The 13,631-nt window shown below is 34.5% G+C and overlaps 1 protein-coding gene across 1 annotated transcript in view; it reads right to left on the bottom strand.

Annotated features, from left to right (window-relative positions):
* The window catches only part of nid2a (nidogen 2a (osteonidogen)), a 61,449-nt gene extending 49,205 nt beyond the window's left edge, over positions 1 to 12,244 (bottom strand). Inside the window, exons 1-4 of the mRNA XM_067366523.1 lie at positions 11,956 to 12,244; positions 10,186 to 10,488; positions 1,575 to 1,816; positions 504 to 988 (exon numbers count right to left, since the gene is read on the bottom strand). Coding sequence (XP_067222624.1) covers positions 504 to 988; positions 1,575 to 1,816; positions 10,186 to 10,488; positions 11,956 to 12,159 — 1,234 coding nt within the window. The 5' untranslated portion in view covers positions 12,160 to 12,244. The remainder of the gene's footprint in view (positions 1 to 503; positions 989 to 1,574; positions 1,817 to 10,185; positions 10,489 to 11,955) is intronic.
* Positions 12,245 to 13,631: the final 1,387 nt, after the last annotated feature.

Here is a 13,631-nt window from a genome sequence, read left to right as displayed (position 1 = left end):
TTAATGGATAACTGCTAACAGCATCATTATAGTAGTTTATTAGCATAATTTCAGTTTAGTTTATCTTTAACTTTTCAGTTTTTATTTTATTTTAAATTTTTAGTCATTTTATTAAGTGGTTATTTTATTTTTATTAGGTTTTAGTTTATTTTTCCTATTTAGATTTAATTTATTTTCATTTCACTTTGAGTTTTAGTAATTTTAGTAGTTCAGATTAAACTTATTTTATTTAATTTAAGTTGCCAATGCAAGTTTATCATGTAATACTTATATTTTGTTTTATTTTAGCTTTATTTCAATTACAAAAATGAACTTTTAATAGTTTTAGTTGACAATAACAAAACTGTTAGCTAAACACACAGACTCTCCATATACATACATTATAAAAGAGCAAAAGCTTAGCTAAAATTTTTAGGGGCGGGGCTTAATGGAGGTTCAATTAGCAAAGGGTTCAATCTGTATATATCAGTATTGGTTATGAATCACAATCATTAAACTCTCACCTCCAGAGTCAAAGTTCACTCTCTCCTCAACACTGAACACTTGGCCACCAGAGTTGTGAGGTGGGACGTCCTTCACACGGTTCGGGTACACCTGCAGAATTGCATGCTTTGGTAATGGCCGCTGGGGCTGGGTCACATCCTCCGGGGGGAGATTAAGGGGATCCGGCTCAGGAAATTCGCCTGGACCAGACACCGAGGGCTGAAGTGGAGATTGACCAAGAGGCGCCTCCTGGTTGAGACGCTCCAGTAGGGAGGAGTTCTGCTCTGGCTCAAGAAACTCCGTTGTGGTGGGATCCTGGAAGTCTGGATCGATGGGGTACTCCTCCTCATCTGTTTCTGTGTAGTCTTCATCAGGGAACACAGCGTCCAGAACTGGGGGAGCTTTGGTTGAAACGACCTCATGCTGTGCAGGAACGACATTCTGGAAGGAATATCTGTTTCCAACGTGGAAAAGCCAAACTCCAGGCTCTCCTATGTTTCCCTTTCTGAGAAGAGATATAATATTAAATTACAATATTATCATTTTAATCATGGCAATTTTAATTTATTTTAAATTAATCAGACTAAGAAAATATATTTAAATTAATGCTTTTGTTAATATAATAATAATATAATATAATATAATATAATATAATATAATATAATATAATATAATATAATATAATATAATATAATATAATATAATATAATATAATATAATATAATATAATCCAAAATAATCATTTAATGTTTGTTCTGCTTTCCCTGTTTTATAATTTGGGGAAATATACACCATTCAAAAGTTTGAGGTCATTATGGTTTTTGTTCCTTTTTTAAAAGAAATTAATAATTTTATTTAGCAAGGATGCATTGAATTGATCAAAAATTACTAAAATATTAAGCAGCACAACTGTTTTTAACGCTGAAAATAATAAGAAATATTGACTGGAGTAATGGCTGCTGAAAATTCTGCTTTGCCAAACATTTTAAAAATTAAAAAAGAAAAGTTATTTAATAATATTTTACAATTATACTATTTTTTACATAATTGCAGTTATTTTATTTTAAAATGGCAAGCCCCCTGACGCTTACTGGTAAAGGTTCTTGACAGACTGCTCGTTGCTGGTGACACTGTAGTAAGGTCCTTCAGTCCGAGAAAAGAAGAAGTAGGACAGCTCTCCTCTGGTAAAACCTACACGAGCTGGAAGCTCAATTTCGACATTGTAAGATTCTTTGGGCCGTGTCCCAAAAAACTGCAGGCCATCCTCAGGGTATAGGAAGAGCGCATAAGTATCCTTCTCATTGTATGCAAGCACCACTTGAAATGTGTTTACCTAAAAGTAAGAAGAGAAGGCCATTACTCAGGGCTCCAGAATCCTGTGCAGCACTTTAGAAGGCAATAAAAAGACATTCAAAACGTATCAGCTGTAAATATTCCATTATATACTGTAAATCTATCCAAAATATTTAACTTAAGAACTTATTTTTCCTTACTGTTGGACAAAGTGATCTCAAAGTGATTTGTTGTTTGTGAACAAAAATCTCAACCATCTAGAACTTCAGCCGAAATCCAAATATGGTGTTTCAAACAGCTTCACTGATTTTACAAGCCTAGTAACCAAGCAAATGTGCCCCCTACAAGGATTTCCCCACATCAGTACTATCTTTTGTCTCCTTTTGTTGTTTTTCACACCTAGTTTTACCCCTAAAAACGTTTTGAGAGTCTATTGTCACTCTTGGCCATGTCAACTATGGCAGATATGTGATTAAGAGGATCAGAGGATATTAGCCAGTGTTATTTTTTTAACTATTTATATACTATTTTGAGCATCACGTTTTTTTTGTTTGTTTGTTTGTTTGTTTGTTTGTTTGTTTGTTTGTTTGTTTGTTTTAAACTGAGATCACAATTCTCCCACGATTCTGAACAGACAACTAAACAAAATAATGTAATTTACTAGAGGTTCTGACAAAACTGCTGCAGTCTATTTAAAATGTTCAATTAATCTAAATTACTTAAAAACTTTGGTTTGAATGAATGATTCAATGACTTACTCATAAATACTTCACTTTGTTTAATTACTGGATGAAACAGTATCTTTGAACGAATCTCTTGAATGAATGATTCAAAGACGAATACATTTTTAACAGTCATTTTGTCGCCAACTGGTGGCGTAACGATGTAATGATACAATCATTATTTGAAGCTCCATCAAAAGGTAATAATTTGGCAGGGGGTCGAAATTTGGCCCAATACCTGTACGATTTTTTCAAAGGTTTAAATGACAGGGGAATCGTTGTCATTTAGGAATGAGATTGAATGGGTGTTTGAATCTTTTAATGATTAATCGTGCAAATCGAGATTGCGATCTTTTAACGATTATCATGCAGATCGATATACTAGTTTTATTAAAATTTTGAATTAGCTTTAATACATTTTTATTTTTTATTTTTATTTTCTATTTTATTTAACTGCCAAAGCAACATTTCTCATTTTTCCATCTAATATTTTTTTAATTTAATTCCAGCTTTAGTTAAGTTAAAGGTGCCCTAGAATTAAAAATTGAATTTATCTTGGCATAGTTGAATAACAAGAGTTCAGTACATGGAAATGACATACAGTGAGTCTCAAACACCATTGTTTCCTCCTTCTTATATAAATCTCATTTGTTTAAAAGACCTCCGAAGAACAGGCGAATCTCAACATAACACCGACTGTTACGTAACAGTTGGGATCATTAATATGTACGCCCCCAATATTTGCATTTGCCAGCTGTTCAAGGCATTAGACAAGGGCAGGCAGTATTAACGTCTGGATCTGTGCACAGCTGAATCATCAGACTAGATAAGCAAACAAGGACAACAGCGAAAAATGGCAGATGGAGCAATAATAACTGACATGATCCATGATATCATGATATTTTTAGTGATATTTGTAAATTGTCTTTCTATAAATGTTTCGTTAGCATGTTGCTAATGTACTGTTAAATGTGGTTAAAGTTACCATCGTTTATTACTGTATTCACGGAGACCAGAGCCGTCGCTATTTTCATTTTTTAAACACTTGCAGTCTTTATAATTCATAAACACAACTTCATTGTTTATAAATCTCTCCAACAGTATGTAATGTTAGCTTTAGCCACGGAGCACAGCCTCAAACTCATTCAGAATCAAATGTAATCATCCAAATAAATACCATACTTACGCGATTAGAAATGTTGCATGATGAAAACTTTGAAAAAGATCCATTTTGAGGGTTATATTAGCTGTGTGAACTATGTTTATGCTATTAAAGGCAAGCGCGAGCTCCGTGGGCGGGGAGTGCGAGCATTTAAAGGGGCTGCAGCCTAAATCGGCTCATATTTAATGATGCCCCAAAATAGGCAGTTAAAAAAATTAATAAAAAGAAATCTATGGGGTATTTTGAGCTGAAACTTCACAGACACATTCAGGGGACACCTTAGACTTATATTACATATTTTTAAAAGACATTCTATGGCACCTTTAACAATTTTGAATTGTTTCAGTTTTAATAGTTTAAGTTCACAGCCCAACTAGCTTCACAATTGTGACTGCACCACTTACATGTACAATCAAAATCAAAGGCTGTTTGCAATCCATTTTATATTCATAATGTAAGATAATTACAAACAAACCTTGATACAAATAAGGAGGCTTGGTGCAGTTGCTGCAGAAATGGAGTAAGTTACGTTACATTTTGAACAAAGATTGCAAAAAGTGAGCATTTTTTCTTCTGAAAAACTTGCAAACATGAGCTGTTCCCAATAAAGAAAGGAATGTGTATTATGAAAATAAATTGGGTCTATTTTTAAGTAAGCTTTTCTATCAAGACATCCTAATGATGTTTTAACCCAGATATTAAGATGCCCTTCCCCCTTTCCAGCCTGTCACGTACACACACAGAGGATGTGTGTGAAATTCCTCTCCTCTGTTTAGTAATCCAAGCTGTCCCCGAGTAGAGCTATCACCTCCACAAAACAACCCCCCAATTCCAGAGAGACAATGCTGCATCTGGCTTTCAGAGAGCCTCGGGCTGCCTCGTTCCCCAGCATGCATCCCTCCTCGATCCCCTCACCCAACCCTGCAGCTTTCAGCTTCAAACTCTTAATTGCAGGACCACACTGCCTCTAAGCAGTGCAGAAACACACCCATAAACCAGATTGTTTAAAGATGTTATGGTATGAAAAAAAATTGACCCCCACAATGTAGCTTGAGATGGCACTACATCAATATTATCAATAAGATCACAGTAATCATCATCACCATTATAACATCAATACTTTTACAGTATTTTATCTTCATAATGTCTTAATAATAGTTATGTTATTGATATAATGTATACTGTATTTCTTTTTCTTGTCATTGCTTGTTTTGTGTATAAAGTTCAGCCCGTCCTTCTTCCATCCACAGGACGTCTGTAGTGACAGACATCTGGAGGGGGCACGAGACTAGATAAAGTGGTTTAAATCCCAAAGGAAAACAAGATATCATCCAGAGATTTCCACCATTTAGACCCCCTGAGCTTCAGCAAACTCTCTTCGAAGAGACCCAACGGAAACGTAGTGAATCAACTCAAGGATGTGCTTTCTTCAAACAAGCCCTATGGCCTACAGCTATTCTATTGCAATCAAGTAAAATTTAGTAGGCAAACATTGCTTAAGATAGTAAACAGTTCTGAAAGCATGCAACCTTTTAGTCAGGAAAGATGACTATTGACTACAGTTTGACTTTCCATCCAGTAACCCCGCAATGGGAGTAGACCTGCATGATTATATTTAATTAAAAGGTGCCGTAGAACGTCTTTTCAAAAGATGTAACATAAGTCTAAGGTGTCCCCTGAATGTGTCTGTGAAGTTTCAACTCAAAATACCCCATAGATTTTTTTAATTATTTTTTTTAACTGCCTATTTTGGGGCATCATTAACTATGCACCGATTCAGGCTGCGCGGCCCCTTTAAATCTCTCGCTCCCTGCCCTCCCGAGCTTTCGACTATAAGTGCTGTTATACAGTGCATAAACAAAGTTCACACAGCTAATATAACCCTCAAATGGATCTTTACAAGATGTTCGTCATTTATGCTGCATGCATGGATCGGTACATGTAAGTATAGTATTTATTTGGATGTTTACATTTGAATCTGAATGAGTTTGAGGCTATATGCTCTGTGGCTAACGGGCTAATGTTACACTGTTGGAGAGATTTATAAAGAATCAAGTTGTGTTTATGAATTATACAAACTGCAAGTGTTTAAAAATGAAAATAGCGACGGCTATTTTCATTTTTATTCTCCGCGAATACAGTAATAAACGATGGTAACTTTAACCACATTTAACAGTACATTAGCAACATGCTAACGAAACATTTGGAAAGACAATTTACAAATATCACTAAAAATATCATGTTTTCATGGATCATGTTAGCCTGACGTGGTTATACTCAATTCTAGTTCGAATATGAGTCTGATACTGCTCCATTGGGCTTGGATTATGGGGGCGTATTTCAACAGATCCAGGAAAGACCTCAATTGGATAGACCTACAACCAATCAGAGCTACAGAGTAAGTGACGTATGTTGAGCGATGCATAGTTGTCAACAGAACTCTTCTTAGCGACCATCGGGGCCAGCTGATAAATCAAACTTTTGCCGAATCCCGTAGGTAGGACGGCACAGACATCTTTCCCATCGACAAATGCCTTGATCGCGGTCCTTTGTTCCTCTTTTAAAATTAATGCACTGTCGATATCTTCTATAACGGACGCGATGGCGGAATCTACACATCTCAGTTCTTTAACAACAGCCATCATTGTTGTAAACTAATTGACCTTTCGCAAAGACTCGCCCCCCTTAGTTACTGTTGCTTTGTCCGACAAGCCGTGGTGCTGTCACGCCACACAGAGTGGAAAATACATCGCGGAGCAAAGAGGAAACTGACAACACATCGACAGACGAGATTTTACTTATGTTACTTATGATATCAAACAAAGTCCTAGCTTTCAAACTGTGTAGTTATTCAAAAATTCAAACAATAAAAAACGTTTTGTGCCTGTTTAATGTGTTGTGACCATGATCGTGACGCGACTTTTGTCACATTGCATCGCAACGCAACAGCTACGAGCTGTCTAAACTTAACACGGTGTTACTCATAAAAGGTGTGTTCAACTTGAAGAGGCGCTGCGCAGGCCAATCTGTGTATGACATCAAAGTTAGAGAGCAGACGGCTCCGTATGCTTTCGGATATTTGATGTCACTGATCTGCACTGGTCTGTGCAGCGCCACATTAAAGGCAGGAACACACCAAGCCGATGCCGACGAACTAGTGGCGGCAAAAGCAGACTGCGGGGTTGGCTCACGTCGGCAGCGTCTGGGTCCAAAGTTGCCCTGACACACCAAACCGACGCTCAACAGCCGACGGCCAAGTAGCACGTCCGTTCTGCATCTGCGTGATATGAAATGCCTTTCCGTACAAGCAGGTGGAGTAGCTAAACAGCCAATCAGAATGATCAGATGGCCTGACGGACCAACGAGCTCCGACGCCGATTTAACATGTCAAGGAACAACTTCAGCCGACGGTGCGGAACACACTGAGAAAACTGCCGACCGTCGGCTTGGTGTGTTCCTGCCTTTAGTCAAACACACCTACAGTCTTCACTTGTTTCATTGATGAATAAATTTGATTGAATTTCTTGATGAATGATTCAATGACAAATACATTTTTAACAGTCATTTGACGCCACCTACTGGTGTAGCTATGTAATTGATACAATCTTTATTTGAAGCGTCATGTTACGGATTGGATTGGATTGGATTGGATTGGATTGAACTTTATTGTCCAGTCTGTTTTCACAGAGAGGAAATTTTTCTTTGACACTGTAACATACATTCACTACTTAGAAATCACATCACACATCAACAACACAATTCTATAATTAAACACTGTAAGAAAGAAAAATTAAAAATATCAACAGCCATTCTATCATTTCAATTAAAATACTGTACGATTCAAGATAATCACTGCCAATGGAAAAAAAGATCTTTTAAAGACATTTTTTCTAGCCAAGGGAATTTTTAGTCTACGTCCAGATGGGAGCAATTCAAAAGCAGAGTGAAGAGGATGTGTGTTATCTTTAAAAATCGCAATTGCCATTTTACCCATGAAATGATCGAACAAGCACTGAAGTGGCTGTTGTTTACTTTCAATAGATGATTTACTCTATTTTACTCTATTGCTACCATAGACATCAGTGTTTATATTTGAACTATAAACATTTCCAATACTTTTGTGATGACTTTAATTATTGTCACACAGAAATAATGATACTGTGTGTTTGAAAAGACTGATTGTGAAACTGTTTCATACCTATACATGACAACTGCTGTCTCTGGATCAGCGGCAATGCCAATGCAGATCTGAATGTTTGCTGTGATCGTACTTGTCAAAGGTTTAATAAACACAGGAGAATCATTATCATTTACGAATAAGATCGGGGAGTGTTTAAATAGAGATCGCAATCTTTTGTTGATTAATCGTGCTGCTCTAATTGGAAGGTTGATAGTATTGAGCCAATTTATCATAATTATTAAGATTCTAAATGTGGAATATCTTTATTTATGACCATACTAGAAATACCATACTAGAATTAATTGTGGCCTTTAGCTTTGACTGTCATGATATACAACATGTAAAAAGGACTCAGATTTTACTTCAGACATCATGTTCTGTCTCACCAGAATAGTTTTGTACAAAAGTTAACTAAAATGTCAAATAATCATACATCGAAATCTGTTAATATTTCCATTAACTGCATAGGTGTGGCAATATGCAAAATTTAATACACAACACACATCATGGCTGACACAAACCATGTATTTAATATAGTCTCAACCTTTCTATCATTTGTCTAGCTTCTACCAAGTGACAGATGAATCTGGGCCAAAAACCAGAGTTTGATTAGATGCAGTGCATTTTATGTCAATAACAAAATATTTGGGATTGTTTCGGGATCTGTTTTTAGATGTTAAACAGCCTATTTATTTTGCAATCCTTAATAAGCTTAGTTGCGTTTTATTATTTGCATTTAGCATTGTTCTTTCTCTGCTGACCAGAATCCAGTGGAACACCTGATGTTATTTACTCTGAGGATACAAACATGAACATGGCCTTGTGCAACCACAACAAGAGAAAAAATGTTGCTTCCGGCCACTGAATAACAAATGATAATATTTTATGAGCAGTGCAGCTGTTTGTGCTCAGCAGTCTGGACAAGAGAGCCAAACATGCACTAGAGGCTCAAAGAAGGACCCATTCATTAACACCCATTAGAATACACCAAAAACACTCAGAATTCAGTTTTGTTTCAGCTCTGAAATCACTCCACTTACACATCAGAAGATTGACCAACATTGCTGAATGGACGTAATAAATATTCTTGTTTGTGAAAATATGGTCTGAATGTGAAAGATCCATTTAGTATATGACCAGTCTACTAAAAAAAATCACCTGTAAATAATATAAAACTGTCTTTTGTGCCTGTTAATGTGGTTCAGCAGATACATTACTGTTTAAAATACTGGGGTTGGTAAGATTTTTTTATGTTTTGGAAAGAAATCAAAACTATTTGATCAAAAAAGGCAGTAAAATATTAATATTGTTTAATGTTATTACAATAAAAAAAGTTTCTTATTTTAATATATTATATGATTTATTCCAGTGATGCAAAGCTGAATTTTCAGCATCATTACTCCAGTCTTCAGTTTCAAATGATTCTTCAGAAATCATTCTAAAACACTGATTTGCTGCTCAAAAAAACAAACAAATGTAAAAACTTTTGATTTTGTCAGGAGTCTTTAATAAATATAAAGTTCAAAAGAACATCATTTTTTAAAATATAAATCTTTTGTAACTTTATAAATGTTTTTGCAATCACTTTTGATCAATTTAATGTGCCCTTGCTGAATAAAAGTATTGATTTCTTATAAAAAAAAAAAATCAAAACTCAATGCAAAATACAACTTTCCATTTTTTGTATAGATGGCATAGCACAAATAGGATTACATTTTTTTTTTAATTGCATTATATTAATAAATATAATTAATTTATTATATTAATATATAAATATATAATTATTTAATATATTTATATTTATTATAATATATTTATTCTATAAATATTATATTAATTTATTATGTGCCGATATTTTATTAAGTTAATAGATTATTTATACATTTCCATGTATGATTTTAACAGCATTTTTGTTTGCTTTTGTACAAATTATTCTAATACTGTGCTTGATGTCCAATGTAAAATTAGACCCCGGAACCAAAGTCAGTTGGGAACCACTGCAAACTTGATTGAATTCAACAATCCCATCAGACACCTGAGAAACACTGTGGATAATCTAAAACCTTCATCATTACTCAGCATTTCTGTGGTATGTGTGGTGTTGATAAGACCTAATCACTGCGGTGACAGGGACAATTAGGAGCAATTCTATCCCACCAATTGTTCCTTTGAATTGCAGGTAAAATTAAAGGCTTGAAGAGCTCTGGGTTTCTGGGAGACGCTATTGTCCTCTAGGCCTGAGATTAGCACAGATGACCAGCTTTGATAACCTCGGCCTTAAAGGAGCTCAGGTAAAGCCAGACCTTCAGGGTCACATTTAGTACCACTCTAAGCAGTTCTCTTACCCGATTGGATGGGCTAGAGCTGCGGGTGACCTCCTCGTAAGCTGACACGTTCTCCCAGGTGGCGATAAAGGCATGGGTAGGGGTGAACGTGGCATGTGGAAAGCCTCTCTTGACATCCGCTTCCGCCCGCTTCAGCACGGTAGGAGACTCCGTCTGCCGGTAGAAGATGAATCCTTTTCCTTTGCTGGTGTCAATGTCAGCCAGGAAGGGGGCGATGACAGGGAAGTCGGTGGGGAAGCCGTCATCCACATACTGCTTCTCCATGGGAAGATCCTGAGTTGAGATGATTCCATTGGTGGCCACCTGGAACGAGATATTTATAAGGAGAACTGTCCATAACGACCTTATTCTATGGTCTTATTCTTATCATTTTTTTTTTAGAGTAAAATCTGAGTTACAACCTATAATGATTTAAATCCACTTTGGATTTAAATTTAAAGGATTAGTTCACTTTCAAATTAAAATTTCCTGATAATTTACTCACCCTCATGTCATCCAAGATGTTCATGTCTTTCTTTCTTCAGTCGAAAAGAAATTAAGGTTTTTGATGAAAACATTCAAGGATTTTTCTCCTTATAGTGGGCTTCAATGGACTCCAAACGGTTGAAGGTGAAAATTACAGTTTCAGTGCAGCTTCAAAGAGCTTTAAATGATCCCAGACGAGGAATAAGGGTCTTATCTAGAGAAACCATCACTCATTTTCTAAAAAAAAGTTAAAAATTATATACGTTTTAACCATAAACGCTTGTCTTGAACTAGCTCTCTTCTTCTTCTTCTCTATTTGAATTCCAGCAGTGTAGATGCTGCTAAGTGTATTACTGCCCTCCTCAGGTCAAAGTTAGAACTAAATTGTCATATACAATATTCTAGTGCAAGTATATAATAATTTAGTTCAAACTTTGTCCTGAGGAGGGCAGTAATACACTTAGCAGCGTCTGCACTGCTGGAATTCTAATAGAGAAGAAGAAGAGAGCTAGTTCAAGATGAGCATTTATTGTTAAAACGTATAAAATTAAAAAAAAAAAATTAGAAAATGAGTGATGGTTTCTCTAGATAAGACCCGTATTCCTCGTCTGGGATCATTTAAAGCTCTTTGAAGCTGCACTGAAACTGTAATTTTCACCTTCAACCGTTTGGAGTCCATTGAAGTCCACTATATGGAGAAAAATCCTGGAATGTTTTCATCAAATACCTTAATTTCTCTTCAACTGAAGAAAGAAAGACATGAACATCTTGGATGACATGAGGGTGAGTAAATTTTCAGGAAATTTTAATTTGAAAATGAACTAATCCTTTAATAATAATGACAAAAAAAATTCTGAATACTATTAGAAAAATTAAAAGTAATAAAACTGAGAAGAAATGACAAACATTATTGTGACACGTACAAACAGAAATAAACATTTCATATAACATAAGATTACACTCTTATTTGGAGGGACGTGCTCATCTCAAAATAACTAGTTTTTTTTATATTACAGTATAATATTTTCTTCTTCTTCTTCTTCTTCTTTTTGAAATCTTAGACTTTGCTTAAGGTCTTTAACGATAAAACTAATTTCCAAAGGTTAATCTAAATCAAAGCCTGATATAGATTTAGATATACATATATATATATATATATATATATATATATATATATATATATCTATATATATATATATTGTCACTAACGTTACATGTTACAGTTCCTTGAGTAGTGCGACAGTTCGACATACACTAACTCTTTAGGCAACACAACAAACATTATCAGACGCTTCATGTACTCACATATAAATTGGTGAAGGACGCCTCATAGAAGTACATGGGTTTGGTTAGCGTGATCACTTCAGAAGTCTCATCGTCCCCCTCTTGCAGAGCTACATCGCCGTATAACATCCCATATGGATAGATGTCATGTCTGTGAATGGCTGACACACGGTGAACTGTCCATACAAGCTGTAAAAATAACACCGCTATGTTGTCCCACGTCATTTTAATGAACAGCTGGTACACATACAGCTTGTATATGTGGGACACTCAGATTGAATGAGTTTGAGTGAGCGGCGATGATGTTGGGCTGAAGGTGGGAAGCTTGTGATCCAGGCGCTGAACGGGAGGGATTGTGGGAGGTCACGCGGACGTTGATTGGCTAACGGATGACACTCGGGACACCGTCTGCATTTCATTACATTTATACCAGACAAGAGACTTTGGGGTAGAAAGAGTCGAAATCTATTTAAGTTTGGAAACATTTGTAATTTTAATGTTTTAGAAAGAAGGCACTTTTCCTCATCAATTCTACATTTATTTAATCAAAAATGCAGAACAAACTAATAATGTGAAATATTATTACAATTTAAAATTATGGTTTTCTATTTTAATATACTTTAAAATAGAATTTATTTCTGTGATGCAAAGTTGAATTTTCAGCATCATTACTCCAGTCTTCAGTGTCACATGATCCTTCAGAAATCATTCTAATATGATGATTTGATACTCAGTTATTATCAATGTTGTGCTGCTTAACATTTTTTATAACATGTGATACTTTTTTCAGGATTCATTGATGAATAAAAAGTTAAAAAGAACAGCATTTAATCAAAATAGAAATCTTTTCTAACAATATAAGTCTTTACTATCACTTTTCTATCAATTTAACACATCCTTGCTGAATAAAAGTAATTTCTTTAAAAAAACAACAAAAAAAAAACAGATTTATTCTGGGGGACCCCAGACTTTTGAACGCTGTGTATATTTTTAAAAAAGATTTATATTTTAAATAAATGCTGTTATTATTTTTTAACTCTTTATTTATCAAAAAAATCCTGAAACAAGTATTGCAGGTTATAAAAAATATTAAGCAGCACAACTATTTAATAAATCATCATATTAATTAGAATGATCTCTGAAGGATCATGTGACACTGAAGACTGGAGTAATGATGCTGAAAATTCAACTTTGATCACAGGAATAAATTATATTTTAAAGTATATTAAAATAGAAAATCATTATTTTAAATTGTAATAATATTTCACAATATTTCTTTTTTATTTTCTGTATTTTTGATCAAATAAATTAAGCCTTGAAGAGCTGAATAGACTTCAAAAACATTAAAAATATTAATGTTTCCAAACTTTTGACTGGTACTGTCAAAAAAAATAAAATAAATAATAATAATAATATATATATATATATATATATATATATATATATATATATATATATATATATATATATATATATATATATATATATATATATATATTAACATTTAATAATATTATTATTAATTAAATAGCTCTGTATATATTGTAATCCATATATTTTTTTGATTTGATTTTATAGTGAAATTATTTTAATCTGTTAAATATCCTACCTTCTTCGGCTTTTTCATAACCACTCATGTTGTTTTCTCTGTTTTACCTGACAGTTTAATGATAATTGCATTAAGACTGATTTAATCC

The sequence above is a fragment of the Chanodichthys erythropterus genome, chromosome 18 (assembly GCF_024489055.1).
Source record: "Chanodichthys erythropterus isolate Z2021 chromosome 18, ASM2448905v1, whole genome shotgun sequence".
Taxonomy (NCBI): Eukaryota; Metazoa; Chordata; class Actinopteri; order Cypriniformes; family Xenocyprididae; genus Chanodichthys; species Chanodichthys erythropterus.
Note: the sequence above shows the minus strand (reverse complement) of the source record. Positions and strands in the feature narration are given on the sequence as shown.